This window comes from Dama dama, chromosome 8, assembly GCF_033118175.1.
Source record: "Dama dama isolate Ldn47 chromosome 8, ASM3311817v1, whole genome shotgun sequence".
Lineage (NCBI taxonomy): Eukaryota > Metazoa > Chordata > Mammalia > Artiodactyla > Cervidae > Dama > Dama dama.
The window spans coordinates 48,612,870-48,632,212 of NC_083688.1; the positions used below are offsets into that span (position 1 = coordinate 48,612,870).

Below are 19,343 nucleotides of genomic sequence, written 5' to 3' on the forward strand. Positions count from 1 at the left end.
CACGCAGATCTTGCTCAAGCTCATGTCCATCAAGTCAGTGATGCCATCCAACCATCTCTTCCTCTGTTGTCCCCTTCTCTCCCTGCCTTCAATCCTTCCCAGCATCAGGGTCTTTTCAAATGAGTCAGTTCTTTGCATTAGGTGGCCAAAGTATTGGAGTTTCTGCTTCAGCATCAGTCCTTCCAATGAATATTCAGGACTGATTTCCTTTAGGATTGACTGGTTGGATCTCCTTGCAGTCCAAGGGACTCTCAGGAGTCTTCTCCAACACCACAGTTCAAAAAAGCATCAATTCTTCTACGCTCAGCTTTCTTCACAGTCCAACTCTCACATCCATACACGACTATAGGAAAAACCATAGCTTTGACTCAATGCACCTTTGTCGGCAAAGTAATGTCTCTGCTTTTTAATATGCTGTCTAGGTTGGTCATGGGTTTCCTTTCAAGGAGCAAGCATCTTTTAATTTCATGGCTGCAATCACCATCTGCAGTGATTTTGGAGCCCAGAAAAATAAAGTCTGCATTGTTTCCATCATTTCCCCATCTATTTGCCATGAAGTGATGGGACCAGATGCCATGATCTTCGTTTTCTGAATGTTGAGCTTTAAGCCAGCTTTTTCACTCTCCTCTTTTACTTTGATCAAGAGGCTCTTTAGTTTTTCTTCGCTTTTTGCCATAATGGTGGTGTCATTTGTGTATCTGAGGTTATTGATATTTCTCGCAGCAATTTTGATTGCAGCTTGTGTTTCATCCAGCCCAGCATTTCGCATGAAAGTGAAAGGAAAGTGAAGTCACTCAGTTGTGTCTGACTCTGTGAGTCCATGAACTATAGCCTGCCAGGCTCCTCCATCCATGGAATTTTCCAGGCAAGGATACTGGGGTGGGTTGCCATTTCCTTCTCTAGGGAAGTTAAATAAGCAGCGTAACAATACACAGCCTTGACGTACTCCTTTTCCTATTTGGAACCAGTTCATTTTCCCATGTCCAGGTCTAACTGTTATTTCTTGACCTGCATGCAGATTTTTCAGGAGGCAGGTAAGGTGGTGTGGTATTGCCATCGCTTTAAGAATTTTCCACAGTTTGTTGTGATCCACACAGTCAAAGGCTTTGGCATAGTTAATAAAGCAGAAGTAGATGTTTTTCTGGAACTCTCTTGTTTTTTCTATGATCCAGTGGATGTTGGCAATTTGATCTCTGGCTCCTAAGAAAACTGACATATTAATTAATTTAGTAAATATTTCAGTTGAGCGGTGATTGTCAAATGATTATAATATGGTAATTTCCTTTATGAAATTTGCATTAATTTAAGTGCAGCCCATTCCAGTATTCTTGCCTGGAGAATCCCATGGACAGAGAAGCCTGGTGGGCTACAGTCCATAGGGTCACAAAGAGTCAGACAGACTGAAGCAACTTAGCACAAACACACAAATTTAAAAAGTCATACCTTTAAAAATCCTAACTGAGATGAAAAGACAAGGGTTACAGGCAATAGTTGCAGGGAAGATTTGTCTTTTTATTTTAATAAGAGCTAATGCAACTCAAAACCACAATGAGAAATCACCTCTCACCTCTTAGAATGGCTATTATAAAAAAGACAACAAATAACAAATGTTAGTGAGGTAGAGATGTTGGTAGAAATTTAAATTGGTGTAACCACTATGGAAAACAGTGGGTTCCTCAAAAATTTTTAAATTGAACTAGCCTATGACCTGGCCCAGGTGGCACTAGTGGTAAGGAACCTGCCTGCCAATGCAGGAGATGTAAATCTCAGGTTTGATCCCTGGGTGGGGAAGATTCCCTGGAGAAGGAAATGACAACGCACTCCAGTATGCTTGCCTGGAGAATCCCCATGGACAGAGGAGCCTGGTGGGCTATGGTTCATAAGGTGGCAAAGAGTCGGACATGACTGAAGTGATTTAGCATGCATGCATGACCTGGCAACTCTACTTCTGGGTACTTATATGAAGAAAACAAAAATACTAATTCAGAAAGTTATGATCTCTGTGATCATTTCGGCATTATTCGTAATAGCCAAAATATGGACACAACCCAAGTTCCCATCAATAGATGAGTGGATAAAGAAGTTGTGATACACACACACACACACACACACACACACATGTGTATGTGAATATATGATGGAATATTATTCAAGCATAAAAAATGAAACCTTGCCATTTGCAACAACATAGATGGACCCAGAAGGTATTAGCTTATGTGAAATAAGTCAGACAGAGAAAGACAACTACTATATGATTTCACTTATATGGAATCTAAAAAAACAGAACAAATGAACAAACAAAACACAGAACCGCAAATACAGAGAACAAACAAGTGGTTGCTAGAAGGCAGAACCGCAAATACAGAGAACAAACAAGTGGTTGCTAGAAGATAGGAGGTGTACAAGGATGAGAGAAATAGGTGAGATTATGAGGTACAAACTTCCAGTCACAAAATGAATGAGTCACAGGTATTAAATGTACAGTGTGGGGAATATAGTCAATAATACTATAATGCCTTTATATGGTGATGGATTGGTAATTAGACTTATCATAGTGATCATTTTGAAATGCATAGAAATATTGAATCACTATGTTGTACATCAGGAACTAACATAGTGTTGTAGGTCAATTATACTTTAAAAACAAATAAACAAACTCACAGAAAAAGAGACCAGATTTGTGGTTACTAGAGTCTGGGGTAGAGGGAGGGGGAATTGGACAAAGTTGGTCAAAGGTACAAAACTTCCAGTTACAAATGTATATAATATTTATATTCTATAAATATATAATATAAAGGATATAATGTACAACATGATAGATATAATTAACACTGCTGTATGTTATCTATGAAAGCTGTTAAGAGAGTAAATCCTAAGAGTTCTCCTAACAAGGAAAATTTTTTTCTATTTCTTTAATTTTGTGTCTATATGAGATTATCAGTGTTCACTAAACTTCTTATGGAAATCATTTCATGATGTAAATTAAATAATTATGCTCTACACCTTAAAATTGTCAATTATATCTCAATAAAACTAATATATTTTTAAAGAATATTTAAATTGGTGTAACCACTATGGAAAGCAGTGGGTTCCTCAAAAATTTTTAAATTGAACTAGCCTATGACCTGGCCCAGGTGGCACTACACCTTAAATTTAAAAGAATAAAATTAATATGATCTGAGCATATTTATATGCTTCAAGGGAGAGAGAAGAGTTGAAGAGACTGACAGAGACTAACTTGATAGAACTAATTTCCAAAAGAGAAAGGAGGCAATGGGAACTAAAACACAACTAGAGGGATTTGCTTTTGATGTCCTCTAATGACATGATAATAATGATAATAATGCTTACTATTTGCCAGGCATTGTTCCAATCACTTCAGATGTTATTAACTGAATTAGGACTGGATGGAGATAATGAACTTGGAAACAAAGAGGTGAAAGAATGTATATGTGAAAATCAAAATCATCTCTGTAAATATGAAGATAACATTATGTACTGATAATATGTCTGTTTCTGCTGAAACAGAAAGATGGTGTAGGCAGCCTAAAAAGAGGTGGTTTGAGGACTAGGAGAGGGAGTTGACCAGAAACATATAAAAATACTTCTGAACAGTAATTCCAATGATTGTGTCATTTTCTCCAGCAGTGCTCAGATACACTGGTGTCAGAGCTCAGAGATTATATCAACTCAGGGTTGGATGTCTATAAACAGAATAAGATTGAAAGACAAGAGTTCAGGAAGTTGACAGCACTGGCAGAGGGTAGTTAAGTGACGGTCTGGGTTAGGTTAGACACAAAATGAACTGAAACCAGGATGGGGATAATTTTGTAATAGGAAAAAAGGAAGTTAAAAGGTAGTGCTACAACGATTACAAACATAGGAGTCCATTGAGTCTCTTTGCCTCTCTTTTCTGAGAAGATAATCAAGACAGCAGGTTGCCACAACTCATGTAAGCCATCACAACAGTAAGCTCGGTCATCTTCAGGTTCAGAGTTTTCTTTGCAGAGCTGAGTTCTCAGGAAGGATAAATTCTGGCTACTCAAAGTGTAGTCTACTGACCAGCATCACTGGCATCACCCAGGAGATTGTTAGAAATGCAGAATCTTGGGTTCTACTCCAGAACTGAGTCAGGGTCTGCTTTGTAATTGTTTATTTATTTACCTTTGGCAGTGCTGGTTCCTGGTTGCTGCTGGGGCTTTTTCTCTAGTTATGGTGCGCGCAGGCTTCTCGTTGTGGTGGCTTCTCTTGTCGCGGAGCATGGGCTCCAGGGCACACAGACGTCAGTGTGTATGGGTTCAGTAGTTGTGGTTCCCAGGCTGTAGAGCACAGGTTCAATAACAGTTGTGGCTTAGTTGGTCCGCAGCATGTCAGATCTTCCTGGACCGGGGCTAGAATCTGTGTCTCCTATATTGGTAGGCAGATTCCTTACCAGTGAGCCATAAGGGAAGCTCAGAATCTGCTTTATCATCTCCAAGTAACTCATATGTACATTAAGTTTGAGGCACTGGGATAAACAGATGTGAGTGCAACTTCACCCTTGGTTTATTTGGGCTGATCATGATATGCTAGGGGAAATGAGGAGCAGATATCTTGCCTGTGATGTTCTCAAATCCCAGGCTATTGAGCACTCCATTTTTAATGTATAATTTAAATCCTTTCCCAAATAACTCCTTATACCCCGCACCAATTCCTAATTTCACCCCAGACACCAGGTGCTCTGAACATATGAATATCACGGTATCATATGAGATAAACTATAAGCTTCCTTTTAGTTTTAAAATTATTTTAGGTATCATAGCCACACTTCATCTGCACAGAAAATCAGCCCAAGTGAAATGAAATTCAGTCAGTACCAAAAATAATTATAAGAATAATTTTGTAGTTACACACACACACACACACACACACCCACCACACCTATCTGCTCTTGGGTCAGCTTTAGAGGGTGCTACTCTAACTCCTAACAATTTCAGTGTTTTGAAGCTGCTATACGTGATTATGAATGGTTTCTGAGCTACTTTTTTACCCCCTTTTTGTGCAAAACCAAACTGAAATTCATTTAAATGAATTAAGTCACTCGAGGGAATCTGAGTGGAAGCTTGAGGGAATTTGTCTCCATATGTTAATGTGAAGGTTCTGAGGAGTAAGGCAAGTTGGCGACAAATTGATCACACCGATACCTATCGGTTGCATCAGTGTTAATGGAAAAATTTGGTAGCATTGTTTAAAGACCAACGATGCTTTTTGATTCAGGCTTTTATCTTATACCAAGACTTGAATCTCGTCGACCTGCTGGTGGCGTTTTATGGGCCCCTGCTTTTAAGCACTGTTGCCTACTGGGCCGATGTCGGCGGTCAAGGATGGGGAGAAAAAGCCGTTTGATCTCTGTTTAAGCTAACGGGTCCAGAGAGCTGTGGGTGTACTCCACCACCGCTGGGAGAACGGAAATTGCGGAGGCCTGAGGCGTTTCAAAATTGAACGGTTAGGGTTTTTAAGCTGCACAGGGAGAGAGGTTCGCGACGTGACAGCTGGTGGTCCCCGGGCTCTGATGTCTCCCCTCCCCACGCCTGGTCGCCTCACCATCATTAATCGCCCCTCTCTCTCCAGGTTAGCCCACCAGACGCCCACTCCCAGTCCTTCCCTCTCCTGGGCTCCAGGACTCCCGCGCCCGCCCGTGCCTCTCTCGTCCGCCCTTTACCGCTCTTCTTCCTCTCCAGCCGGCCGCTCTTTGCCCGCCCCGCCCCTCCCCTCCTTTTCCTTGCGCCCTCTCCCGCTCCCCTCACCCCCCAGCCCGGCCCACTCCGCGCCCTCCTCTCTCAGCCCTCAGATTAGCGCTCCCGCCGCAAACGCCGCCTCCGCTCTCCCCGGGGGACGCTGGGCGAAGGCTTTGGAGAGGCTGCGCGCAGGCGCAGCGCGCGGCGGGCGCGCGGGCGGGCCGGGCGTGCACGCAGGCGCGCGCTGCTCGGGTTTCGCTCCCGCGCGGGCAGCGGGACGTTCTTCTGCTCCCTCAGTCAGGGCTGAGGGCCCCACGGCTGTGGTGGCGCAGGCGTCATGTTACTCCACTCTGTCAATCTCTGGAACCTGGCGTTTTATGCCCTCATGGTCTTCATGGCCACCCTGGGGCTATGGGACGTCTTCTTCGGCTTTGAGGAAAATAAGTGCAGTATGAGCTACATGTTTGAGTACCCGGAGTATCAGGTGAGGTTCTGCCCTCCCTTCGCTGGCCTCCCCGAGGCACGGGCCCCTCCAGCCTTACCCTTCGGTGCGTTTCCCCTGCCTCGGCTCCCCGCGCCTCTCCCTTCCCCTTCCCCCTACCACGTCTCTGCTTTCTTCGCCCCAGAATACTTCGCAGCCCCGCGCGGTCCCCTTCTCCTGCCCTTTCTGTCCTCTCTTTTCGGCGGGGTCCGTGATAGATGGTTCCCGGAGCATCCTCCCCGCCCCGCCTCGAGGTTGCTCCGGGTTCCTCGCCCGGTTCGCGGTCCCGAATCCCAAGCGGAGAAGGGCCGGGCCCAACGCCCCTCATCCCCGGAGAGGCAGCTGCAGTCCAAAGCTTTCCAAAGCTTTCCCCAAATCCCTCCTCCCAGCCTTCCTGCCCTAACAGGTGCTCCAGCCCTCCTCTGCTTCCCACACGTCGAAATTCTTCCCTTCCCGCCCAGGAGTTTGCGTGTCAGCTCTTGCTTTTTAGAAGGGAACCAAGCTTCTACAGAGCATATGTTGCCTGGATAGTTCCCAGGGCTGCTTTAGAGACTCCAGGGATTTACCTCGATGTGAAAGTCTGACCTGATGAGTAAATAAATGAGGAACTAACGCAGTTCTCTCTTGGGAAGGTTTTGCGGAGCCCCCTAGTCTTGTACCCTGTATAGAGGCGAGTCGCCCCTTACCAGTTGAAAGTAAAATCTGTTTCCTGGTGGTGTTTTGGTTTTCTCACTGTGTTTGCAATTTAAAAAACACCCGGCCCTTCTTTCTGTCTCTCCGCCCCCACCTTTCTTTCCTCTTTCGATATTTTCAATCACAATTGCTTTATCGGTTCAGCATGGTAGACTCTAGAATTTCATTCATGACCAGCTGTAAAAGGAGTGACAAATTACACAGGCATCCAAAGAAATTTCACCGGAATGATTCTTTCCTTTCTAAATGCATCTCCTAATTATGGAATATATATTGTAATGATAACTCCCTACCATAAAAAGTATGTGTACTATAATACACATACTGATAAAATGCACTTAAAACCATAGAAAATTTATTCTTTGAGGTGAGGGATGCAGATCCTGGTTGTTTCCGTGTACAGGTCATTATGGAGGAATATTATTTATTATTTGATTACCCTGCTATTATTTAGATCTTAAAACTACTTAAGGTTTAAATTGCTGAAGAACGTTCTTTCCCATGGGCAGAATTCAAATTTAGATTTCATTTGTTTTGAGATCTTTACCTTGGATCTCAATTTAGATTTCATTTGTTTTGAGATCTTTACCTTGGATGGAATTTAGATTTGATTTGTTTTGAGATATTTACCTTGGATCAGTGCTTATATGGAAATGGAAGCTTTTGATATCAGGTGCTATTGAAGGAACAGATTTTAGCATATTACAGTGGTCTTTTAATTTCTAAATGAATATGGTGGTTTATGTTTATCAGAGGCTACATATAGTTAAATATGTGGGCTTTTAGTTTAGATTTTTAAAAAAACTGAAAATAGAGCCTTTATAATCTTTTATTTTTCTTTGGTTTAATTAGAAAACTCCCAGTAGATTCAAGTAGGTCGTTTTAGTTTTGTACTGCATTGAAGAGTTTGGTTAAAATGGAAACAATGCAATACTAATTCCCATTTATTTTTGGATTATCCACAATTATTGAAGCTATCTTAATATTTCAAGTAGTAGAAATCACTTAGTGTTGGGAACAAAGCAGCATAATATTGACTGGAAAGACACAGAAAATTAGTGTAGCTAATGCAAAAGAGCTGTTTGGGTTTTTTTGTTGTTGTTGAATAGTCCTATTTATTTTTGCTGTTTTGAGGTTTTATTTATTTATTTTTGAGGTTTTATATTTCTGTTAATAATATGTTAGTACTGTAATATTAGAGTGGCAGGGGTTTTGATACACATTTTCAGTAAATTTTTATCTTTATGATGTAAAAAGTGTTTATTCACTACAGTATTTGTGTTTGACTCTTCGTTTTATTGTGAACACTAGGTTGCAGAAGCTGCCTACAGAAATGAGTCATTTTGAGTATGATAAGTGAGATTTCTGGATAACTGGGCACTTTCTATTAAGAACCAATTATTTGTTTAAAATGTTCTAAACATATTTTTATATTGCTTTTAGTTATATTTTATAGTAAGCTCTAGTTGTTCACACATTGGTATCAGCGTATGGAATATCCTAGTTATTGGATTTGGTTTTTTTTTTCTCTTTCTTAATGCTTTTCTTCTTTTTTTTACTTCTCATTTACATATTCTTTAGCAGAATTTTAGAGGCATTTAAAACGTTGGTTGAAACATGCTCAGTTTGATTTTCCATTTTAAAAATAAAATGTGGGATAAGAATTTGAAACTCTAAAAATTGTTTTGAATTTAAATTTTTATTATTATCTCTTAATCCTCTACCTTTGGTTTTCCTAGATTCACTTATTCAGAGTTAGTTGAACATTTCACAAACCTACCAGGCAAAATACACATTATCCTTGAAAGCTTTTTGCCTTACATTTTAGCCGAGTTGTAGAATTTGAGACGAAAACATCTGTGTTGTGTTTTTCCATACAATAATTTATTTGCCTCTAGATATGTGACCTGCTCTCTGAAAGGAAATGCTGATATTGGGAAATGCAAATCACTTATCTTGTTATTAAGTGTGATGTTTATTTAGTATGTCATTTAATGACTTCCCTGTGTAAATAAATTTTAGATACGGGATTTGGGTGAGGAGGAATTAGAGGTAAATCAGACATTGTGCCTTTAAATTTGTCTTTAAAATATAATGAAGGAGACAGGAATGAAATGAATAGGCAAAATATAATGTATTGAACGTTATAATTCATTGTAAGTGTGTACAAGGCTCTTCACAGAAGAGAGCTGCCATGTTCGTCTTGGGTAGTCAACAGGTATAGAGAAGAGGCTGTGTACTGGGCAATGTAGGATATGTATGTGGTTCACACAGTGCAGGAACAAGACAATTGCAGGAATAAAGAACATTTGCGAAGGTAGGACGGCACCAGGATATATTCCATAAGTAATATTTGTGGTATGTTATCATTTTAATGAAAAGGAGAAAATAACCTAAGACACACTTGCTTATATTTGTGTATATTGTATATGTAAACTACTTCTGGGTAGTTTACTACTTGTGGAAGCACAAACTGCTAACACTGGTTGCCTTCTGATTGGTAATTGGATAACTAATGAACCCAAGGGTAGTAGAGCTTTTTTAGTGTATACCCTGTTGAATCTTGAATTTTGGAACATATTAAAACATTTAAAATATGGCATATATAAATTATAAGGAAGTAGGTAAGAATAATTAGAACCAGGTTTTAAAGGACCCCTCAAGTCTTTATTGTCTGTGTGTGTAGTGAGGAGACACATAAGGTGTATGTTTTAACAAGGTTATTTCTTGACAGCAGTATGGACTGTGGATTGTTAGCCTTTTGTGGGGGAGAGTTCTCATTTAAAATAATCAATTTAAAATATATTGGAGTCCTGTTGCTATAAATGTTTTCTTTTTTTAAACTCCTTGACCACCTTCTGTGTTTTAATTGTCATCCCTTTTGTATACCTATATCTTTTCTGTCCTCAGGCAATATCTTTTCTGTCCTCTAGGCAATACCCTTCCTGTCTTTTCCTGCCACTTACTCCCAACTTGAGTTTTGTTGGAAATGCAGTTTTGCCATTGCCTACGATTCCCACTTTATGTTTCTATGTCTTTTTTTCCATCTTTATGCTTTTTCTACTCCATATTATATGCAGTCATATTTTTAAATGTACATTGTCTCAGTATAAAATTGCTTTTATAATAGTAGATTATGAAATTTATCAAATAATATTCTTTTGCTTATTTTTTCTGTCTCCAGGGAATTAAATACTTTTTTGGATGTATTTGATAGTTCTTATCCTTCTTAGTTAGTTTTCAGCTCGTTCAAAACTCTTGTTTAGTCAGCATCCTAAAAAGAACCTACTGTGTGTGTGCTACTATCTCAAATAGTGTGCTAAATTACAAGGAGTTAAGATAACTGTTCCCTTGTTCTCTCATTTTTTTTTTTTTTGCATAATTTATACCTAAAGAACAAAATATTACATCACTTTTATTTTTGATTATTTACTGTGCATAATTAATATTGGAACTAATTTGAGTTGAGGTACATAAACACATCTTAAAGCAAATTGGTATCTCTGTATGTTGAATATTTGAGGAGATAAAGTTGCTAGTAATTTACACAAGAAGCTCACAGTCTCTGATGTTGTTTTCATGGTGTTATTGGCACAGATTGTTTATGGTACTATCCTCAAATATTCGGGAATTTGCATAAATGATCAGAATTATTCTTTTTAGAACAGTGATTTTTTTCAGTAGTCATTACCAATTTGCAATTTTCAGAATTCACTCAGTAGCTAAAATTTTTACCAAGCACGTGCATATTACTAGTTTAGTTTAGTCACTCAGTCGTGTCTGACTCTTTGCAACCCCATGGACTGTAGCCTACCAGCCTCCTCCGTCCATGGGATTTTCCAGGCAAGAGTATTGGAGTGGGTTACCATTTCCTTCTTCAGGGGATCTATTACTGCTAGATCATTAAATCTCTTGATGTCAGTTTAAATAATATCTACTGTTCAGTGTAACTGGTTTCGTTTTTAATGGCCTCTCAGTCTCAGTGTTGGCTGCTCAGTCGTGTCCAACTCTTTGTGACCTCATGGACTGTAGCCCTCCAGGCTCCTCTGTCCAAGGAGTTCTCCAGGCAAGAATACTGAAGTGGGTTGCCATTCTCTTCTCCAGGGGATATTCCCAACCCTGGGATCTAAGCCAGGTCTCCTGCATTGCAGGCAGATTCTTTACTGTCTGAGCCGGCCAGGGAAGCCCTTAATGGTCTCTATCCCTTAGGGGTTAAAAAAAAAAAAAAAAAAGGAGCCGAAGAAGAGCTTATGCTTTACTACTAATTTTATAGATGCCTACCTTTTCGGGATGACATTAAGACTTCATTTATATTTTGTTGAAAGAAATGTCAATTACTGGCTCATTTGGAAAATAATAATATGAATTGCAGAGTAGTTTTAGGCTTGCTGACAAACCATGCACCAGGTCATGGAAGCTGAAACAGATGCTAATTCATTGGAATCTTTGTGGTGAGAAGACTGTCCATGTCTTGACCAAGTCATGGGTGTAAGATTCGATTAATTTGTTAGCATATTGTAGGTCAAGCATATTAAGTTGAGAGGTAGAAAAGTTGCATTATAAAACAAAGTTACTTTCCTTTGAATGATGCAACAGCTTAGAGTATATAATAGGGCCTGAGTAAAAGGAGAGAGACATTACCAAACAGTTTAAAATAGCAAAAAAGAATTCATTTAATAATGAAAAGCTTTTATCATTTCTAAGTATAATTGATAACTGATAATAAATGCATTTTCAATTATGTTAACATAGAGCATGCTGACATAAACCAGTATTTTTCACTTGTCAGTAGCTATTTTGAGTAATTTCTATTTATTAGAATTTTAAGTAGTCTCATTTTATGTTTTCTTGAAGGCTTCATGGTTTAAAACTCACATAATTCAAGACAGATGCTTCATATGTGTAAACTAAAAGTAGAACTTTGTTGTTCATTAAGTGTAGTTTTTATCATCAGTAACGTTTTTACATTGTACTAAATCAAATTTGTATAATTCAGAATTGGGTATAGTGAGACTGAATTGTATTACTAAAACAGATTAAAGTGAAATTGCTTTCTCTTTCCTATAGAAAATTGAACTTCCAAAGAAACTGGCAAAACGCTATCCTGCTTATGAATTATATCTTTATGGAGAAGGGTCCTATGCTGAAGAGCACAAAGTTCTCCCTTTAACGGGTATTCCTGTTCTCTTTCTTCCTGGTAATGCTGGAAGTTATAAGCAAGGTAAGTCTCAAAAATAATTTTGAAAGCTGTGATTCAGTTAAAGAATTAATTCAGACACATACTCTGCATTAACTACTTCACTATGCATACTGGGAGACACAAATATACGACATTTTGTCTGAGAGAAGTATGTGACAAGTTTATAAAAAAAAGTTGAAAGCCACTTTGCAGAGAATAAGTAGGAGAAGATAAGATGATGATAAATAGATGATATAGGGATTTGGGAATCAGTAGAGGTAAGAGGTTTATGTTAGAAATTGAGGGTACACAAAACAGAACCTAAAGCATTGACTAGAGAAGTAAATCGGTGGTTTAAGTTATGCTGAGAAAGAGAGGAGATTGATGTCTTTCTTTTGGAGTTATTTAAATTAGATCTAGAAATATGGAGGCAAACACAGAAAGGTAGGGTTGGGGGGAAGATCTGTGTACATATTCCAAATTGAAATAAAGCAGTTATTCCTAGTGTAACAGTCAAGCAATGTAGAAGTAATTTCAGCTAAAATCCCCTTATTGTTATTAAATGACGTGTTCTTTTATATAATAAGAATAGAATTATTTCAACCTTTAGTATAACTCCGGGAGATAGTGAAGGACAGGCAAGCCTGCTGTACTGTAGTCCATGGGGTCGAAAAGAGCTGGACACGACTTAGTGACTGAACGACAACAAAGTATAATTACTTACATGTTTATCTATTTAGCTAGCAAATATTTATGGGGCACCTACCATGAGCCAGGCAGTGTTTTAGATATTAGGCAGTATTCTAGATATTCTAGATATTAGTATGCCAGTAATGTTAAAAGTTAGAAAAATAAACGAGTAAGGGATAAAGGACAGACAGGGTCAAGAGGTGACTCGACGAAGTGGCCAGTATGCGGAGATGACATTTTGAGCAGAGGCTTGAGTGTGGCAGGGGACTGAGGTATGGTGCTGTTGCAGGGAAGACGTGGAAGCAGGAACGTGTTTGGTGCACTCAAGGCTACTGAGACTAGAGGTAAAAAGTGATGAGGGTGGAAAAGTAGCCACAGGCTGTATCATAAAAGCTGTGAAAGAGACTTAGAATTTTGATTTAAATGTGATGGATAACTATTGGAGAGTTTGGGTAGGAAATGATAAACTCTGATTTTTAAAATTTAATCATTGTACTTGAAGTATAACACATAAACAGAAAAATGTGTAGACTATCACTATTTGGTTAAAAATGATTATAAAGTGAGTACCCAGGGGCCATACTCAAGTCAAGAAGTACAAGGTCGGCAGCACCCTGGAAGCCCCTATGTGCCCTTTCCTGATTAAAGCTCCCTCCCTTCCTTCTAGATGAAGCCACAATCATCAGTTGAAGGTAGTCATTTTCTTTACTTTCTTTATAGTTTTAGCATCTTAGTGTGTATCTCTAATTCATTCTACTTATTTGGGCTATTAAGAATTTTTTTTTTTTAAGAGGAGCTGATATTTTTTATTTTATTATTATTTTTATTTTTGGCCATGCCACTCAGCATGCAGAATCTTAGTTTCCCAACCAGGGATTGAACCTGTGCCCCCTGCAGTGGATGCACCAAGTTTTAACTACTGGACCACCAAGGAAGTCCCAATTTTGGACTCTTTTAAATTTTCACTGTAATCATTGAGTGTATATTATTCTGTGACTGGCTTCTTCCACTTAACATTTTTTTTTAATACAGTAAAAGTAACTTTTACTGATTTTTTTTATCTTAGATCTTTTAAAAAATTAAAGTATAGTTGATTTACAGTGTTGTGTTAGTTATAGGTGTACAACAAAGTGATTCAGTTTTATATACACACACACACACACACACATATATATTAGTGCTTTCTAGGAATTAGGAGGAAGAGAAGAATGAAGAGTAACTGCTAATGAGTAAAGGGTTTTCTTTTGGGAGTGATTAAAAAATGTCTGAAGTTAGATTGCAGAAAATGATTGTATACCTCTGTAACTATACAAAATATCATTAAATTGTATGCTTTGCACAATGAGTTACATAGTTTGTGAATTATATATGTTTAAAAAATGGAGTGGCAAACAAATATTTTGTTTACTAAACCTAAAACCTAGAGAGTATGATTGTGGGAAATGAGAATTACATTTGAAATTAAGAGACCAGCAATTTAAAAAATTGTTTATATGTATATACATATATATATACACACCTATCACTATATATGTATAGTATATGTCATATTTATAACAATATATGTATATTACTTATATACATATATGAGCTTTATCACAACGTTAAACAGTAGAAGCAGAGAGCCTGTTTAGGAAACTATTAGAGTAGTTCAGGCAAGAGACGATGATGCTTGGATTAGGAAGGTAGTGGTGGAAGTGGTGAAGAAGGCTTGATTGGGGAAATATTTAGAAGGTAGAGCATGACAAAATTGACTTACAGTGATGTCATGTGTAAGAAAAAAAGACAAATCTTCCATGAGTGTTTAAAACCATTGTGATGAGCTGTAATGAGCAGACATTTCTTGTAGGATTTTCTCACTCTTAAAATCCTCAAGTTTGACAAAGTTCCTACTTCTTATTGCTCAAGGATTCCTTTCTTCCCTTTTAGCTGTTGTTGCCCTTACTGAAGGGGAAACAGGTAGAGAATGAACCATTCACTTTATATTTAATTTTAAAAAATTTATAGAACAAGACACACAATTGCTAGGTGGGTTTGTTCTTCTAAATTGATATTATTAAGGATGTCACCCTAAAGTAGGTTTTATTCAGTGTGAGAGATAGTTGTTTGTTAAGAGACTTTGAAGCTTTAGAAGAAACTTTAAAAATTTTTGTTTCATATGCACTTAATCCTTTTCCTCTGCAGTTCGTTCTATTGGCTCTATTGCACTTAGAAAAGCCGAAGACATTGACTTCAAGTACCACTTTGACTTCTTTAGTGTGAATTTCAATGAAGAACTGGTGGCACTGTATGGTGGAAGTCTTCAGAAACAGACCAAGTTTGTGCATGAATGCATTAAAACAATTCTCAAGCTCTATAAGGTATGAGATAATCATGGAGATCAATAGTGATCAGCCTACTGGTATCTTTTTTTGTTTGTTGAAGAGACTCAGCATATTTTAAATTATTTGTTTACATGAGCTCCCCAGATGGCTCAGCGGTAAAGAATCCGCCTGCCAGTGCATGAGATACAGGTTCGATCCCTGGGTCAGGAAGATCTGCTGGAGTGGGAAATGGCTGCTACTCCAGTATTCTTGCCTGGAAAATTCCACGGACATAGGAGCCTGGTAGGCTACAGTCCGTGAGGTCCAAAGAGTTGTGTGTGTACAAACACACACACACACAGAAGTTGAAGCAAAGGTGGCACAAAGGTTTTCTTGTGTGAAATTCTATTGCTTTGAATTCAGTCGTGGGTTTTGAAGTTCAAATTCAGTTTACAAGAACTCTCTTGTGAATTTTGGGAAAACAAATTTTTTTTCCTTTATATACAAATTAGGAGTGCAGTGCATTTCCTAAATCCATTAGTATGGATTTGTTGAAATTATCAACGCTAATTGTAAATTTACCTATTTTTTCCTCTAGTTTGGTAATTCTGCTAATTGTCTAAATAACTGGTACTAGAGTAGACCACTTCCATATATAAACAATTATAAAACTGGTGAAAATATCTGAAGCACATGTTTTTAGATGTTGGACAACCAAATGGTAAAGGTCTATGATCACCAAAAGAGGGAAAACATGGGATGTGAGCTCCTTGAGTGCCCAGCTTTCTGCCTGGAAGCATTTTCCAGACCATGGGGTAAAATTTTTAGAGGTGAAGCAGAGCAAATTGATGTCACTAAGCTGAAGAAGGCAGGGGCTGGCATTTGGGACTACTGACATGGCTAGGTTTGTGGTCAGAGTAGAAGAGAACTCAGACCTAGGCATAGATAGGAGCTCTCGAGCTTCGATTCTTTCAGTCTTTGAGTGCTACATTATGTATGCACAGGGCAATACAAGGCAATAGCACACCAAGGAGGAAGGGTTAGGATTAGAGCGCCAGTGTCTCCAATTGGTTCAGAGTTAAAAGGTTAAAAAATTTATTTCCAGTAATGAATTCATTATGAGGTTTATAATTTATTTAGAAGGAAAATATATACTAATGGTGAAAAGATAGGAAGAGGAATAGATAGAATTATTCTACTACAGTAAGAAGTGTAATGTTAATTCATGATAGACTGATAAGGTTGTACATTGTAATTTCTAGAGTAACAACAACAAAAAAGGAGATGCAGCTAAAGAGCAAATGGAGGAGAAATACAGATCTACTTCAGAGATACTGCAGGTTAGGTTCCAGACTGCCGCAATAAAGCAGACACTGCAGTTAAGCAAGTCTCATGAGTTTTGGGGGGTCTAGTTCATACAAAGTTATGTTTGCAGTATACCGTGGACTCTTAAGTGTGTGATAGCGTCATGTTTTTAACAATGTGCATACCTTAATTTTAAAATATTGCTAAGAAATGCTGACCATCATTTGAACCTTCATAATTGTAACATCAGAGGTCAGTGATCACACAGCTTACCATAACAAATAAAATGGAAAAGTTTGAAACATTGCGATAATTACCAAAATGTGACACAAAGTGAATAAATATTATTGGAAAATGGCACAAATAGACATGCTCAGTGCAAAGTTGCCATAGACCTTTGGTTTATTAAAAATGCAGTATCAGTGAAGTACAATAAAATGTATTCAATCTGAAAGGAAAGAACCGCAAGACAGATGGGACAAACAGAAAACAAATGGCAAGATAAAAGAGTTCAGTGCAGCTATCAATAATTCTGTTAATTGTAGATGGATTAAACACTCCAATTAAAAGGAAGATCTTGTCAGACTGGATTAAAAAAACAAGATCCACCAAACTGTATGCTAATCTGAGTACTGGAAAGCAAAAGCCATTTTAGATTTAAAAATCCTGATTAAGAAATGTAAAGGAATGGAAAAAATACACATACAAATACAGATAGTGTGAAAGTTAGCATGGCAATCTTAGTATCAACTAAATAGAGTCTAGGACAAAAGACATTACACTGAAAAAGAGGGACATTTCTTGGTAATAAGAGTCAGCTCATCAGGAAGGCCAAAGAATCTCAAGGGAGTATGCAGCTAGTAGCAGAGCTTCCAAGTTGATGAAGCAGAATTAACAAACTAGAGGAAAAATAGGTCAATTCACAATTAGAGTGGATAATTTCAACAACCTCTCTCAATAATTGATGAAATAAATAGAAAACCAGTAAAGTATACAAGATGTTAACACTGTTAATCAGCTTGACCTGTTGACATTTATAGAACATGTCCACCGACTGTAGAAACAAGCTGGGCTTACTGATATTTATAGGCCACACCCAACAACTGAACAAGCTATGATCTCTTTCAGCGCACACGGAACATTTACTAAGATATGCCACATGTCAAGCCATAAAACAAGTCTCAATGTCAGGACTGATGTCATACAGGGTTTATTTTCTGAACATAACAGAATTAAATTAGAAATGTCAGCAAAAAGGTATCTGGAAAATCCTTAAATGTTTGGAAATGACTTCTAGATAACCCAGATGTTAAAAAGAAAATCACGGGTGAAATTTAAAAATGTTTTGAATTGAATTAAAATGAAAACATGTCATCAGAATTTGTAAGATTAAAATAGTAGTAGTTAGAAATATAGTTTTAGGATTCATAAGTGATTTTAGCAGAACCACAGGTAAATGGTCAGTATTTAGAAATCAGTGATCAAATGGAAGGTGAAGTTTTGAAATGCAGATCTTGCACATCTTTCACTAAATAAATTTAGTGAAAGATGTGCAAGATCTGTTCACTGAAAACTGCAAACCCTTCTGGTAGAAATTAAATCCAAAATAAATGAACAGACCAACTTTATGGTTTAGAATACTCAAGGTTAAGATGTAAATTTTCCCCAAATAGACCAAAAGATTCAATGCTCAACAAATCAAATACCAGTAGTTCTTTTTTTTTAACTGATATGCTTATGTGGAAAGAATCAAAGCAACAAATAATAAAAAAAAGACCCATCTTGGAGAGAACAAAGTTGGAGGTCCTGCATTGCCTGATTCAAGACTTAACTGTAAAGCTTCAGTCATCCAGTCATTGGTATTCCAGTGTATCTTGAAAATGAAATTTAGGTGTCTTGATTCGTTGCCTAAGTCAGCATTTTAAAATTACTTCAAATATTTTTTAGCTTAAATCTACACTTATTGTAGGATGAAACAAGCCGTAAGATGAAGCAGAACCTTTTACATATCTGATAGTTATTAGATAAGATAAATTAGATGTGATTTCAAAATGAGATTTAATTCCATAAATGTCTTTCCCAAAAAACAATTTTGTCTCTAATGTTATGTATTAGGTGCTTTGTTTTTCTTCTTTTTTTTGTGGTTGTCTTGTTTTCTCTAACAAATACATGTTACATTTTCAATAGAACTAATAGACTTTCTTTTAAATTGAGGCTTTTAGAAAGTATTATTTCTGTTACAAGCAAGTATATTAGGGGTTAAGAGACAACTCAGTCTTGTTGGATGGATATAACTTGGGTATGGGAAAGTGAGAGGACATTTTAGATGGAAGAAACCACATTTGTTCTTCATGTGAGTATGCATGCAAATATAGGAATGAATAAAACAGAAATCTAAGCCCTCATGGAACTATGTTGCAATAGGGAGAGGCAGGCAGAAAACATCATAAATAAGAAAAATGCATACTATCTTGTGATAAATATCAGGAATTAAAAACAGAAAAGGGAGATAGGTAGTTGAAGGTAGACTACAATTATAAATAAGGGCACCCAGTGAAGACCTCTGTTGAGACACAGACAATTTGATACAAACTGACTATGCCAAAGCCTTTCACTGTGTGGATCACAATAAACTGGACAATTTGGAAAGAGATGGGAATACCAGACCACCTGACCTACCTCTTGAGAAGCCTATATGCAGGTCAGGAAGCAACAGTTAGAACTGGACATGGAACAACAGACTGGTTCCAAATAGGAAAAGGAGTACGTCAAGGCTGAATATTGTCACCCTGCTTATTTAACTTATATGCAGAGTACATCATGAGAAACGCTGGGCTGGAAGATGCACAAGCTGGAATCAAGATTGCTGGGAGAAATATCAATAACCTCAGATATGTAGATGACACCACCCTTATGGCAGAAAGTGAAGAAGATCTAAAGAGCCTCTTGATGAAAGTGAAAGAGGAGAGTGAAAA

At 37.8% G+C, this 19,343-nt stretch overlaps 1 protein-coding gene across 2 annotated transcripts in view; it reads left to right on the top strand.

Annotated features, from left to right (window-relative positions):
- Positions 1 to 5,954: 5,954 nt before the first annotated feature.
- The window catches only part of PGAP1 (post-GPI attachment to proteins inositol deacylase 1), a 76,265-nt gene continuing 62,876 nt past the window's right edge, over positions 5,955 to 19,343 (top strand). For both annotated transcript variants that reach the window (XM_061149094.1, XM_061149093.1), the window contains exons 1-3: positions 5,955 to 6,201; positions 11,959 to 12,112; positions 14,945 to 15,120. In XM_061149094.1, coding sequence (XP_061005077.1) covers positions 6,055 to 6,201; positions 11,959 to 12,112; positions 14,945 to 15,120 — 477 coding nt within the window. In that variant the 5' untranslated portion in view covers positions 5,955 to 6,054. The remainder of the gene's footprint in view (positions 6,202 to 11,958; positions 12,113 to 14,944; positions 15,121 to 19,343) is intronic.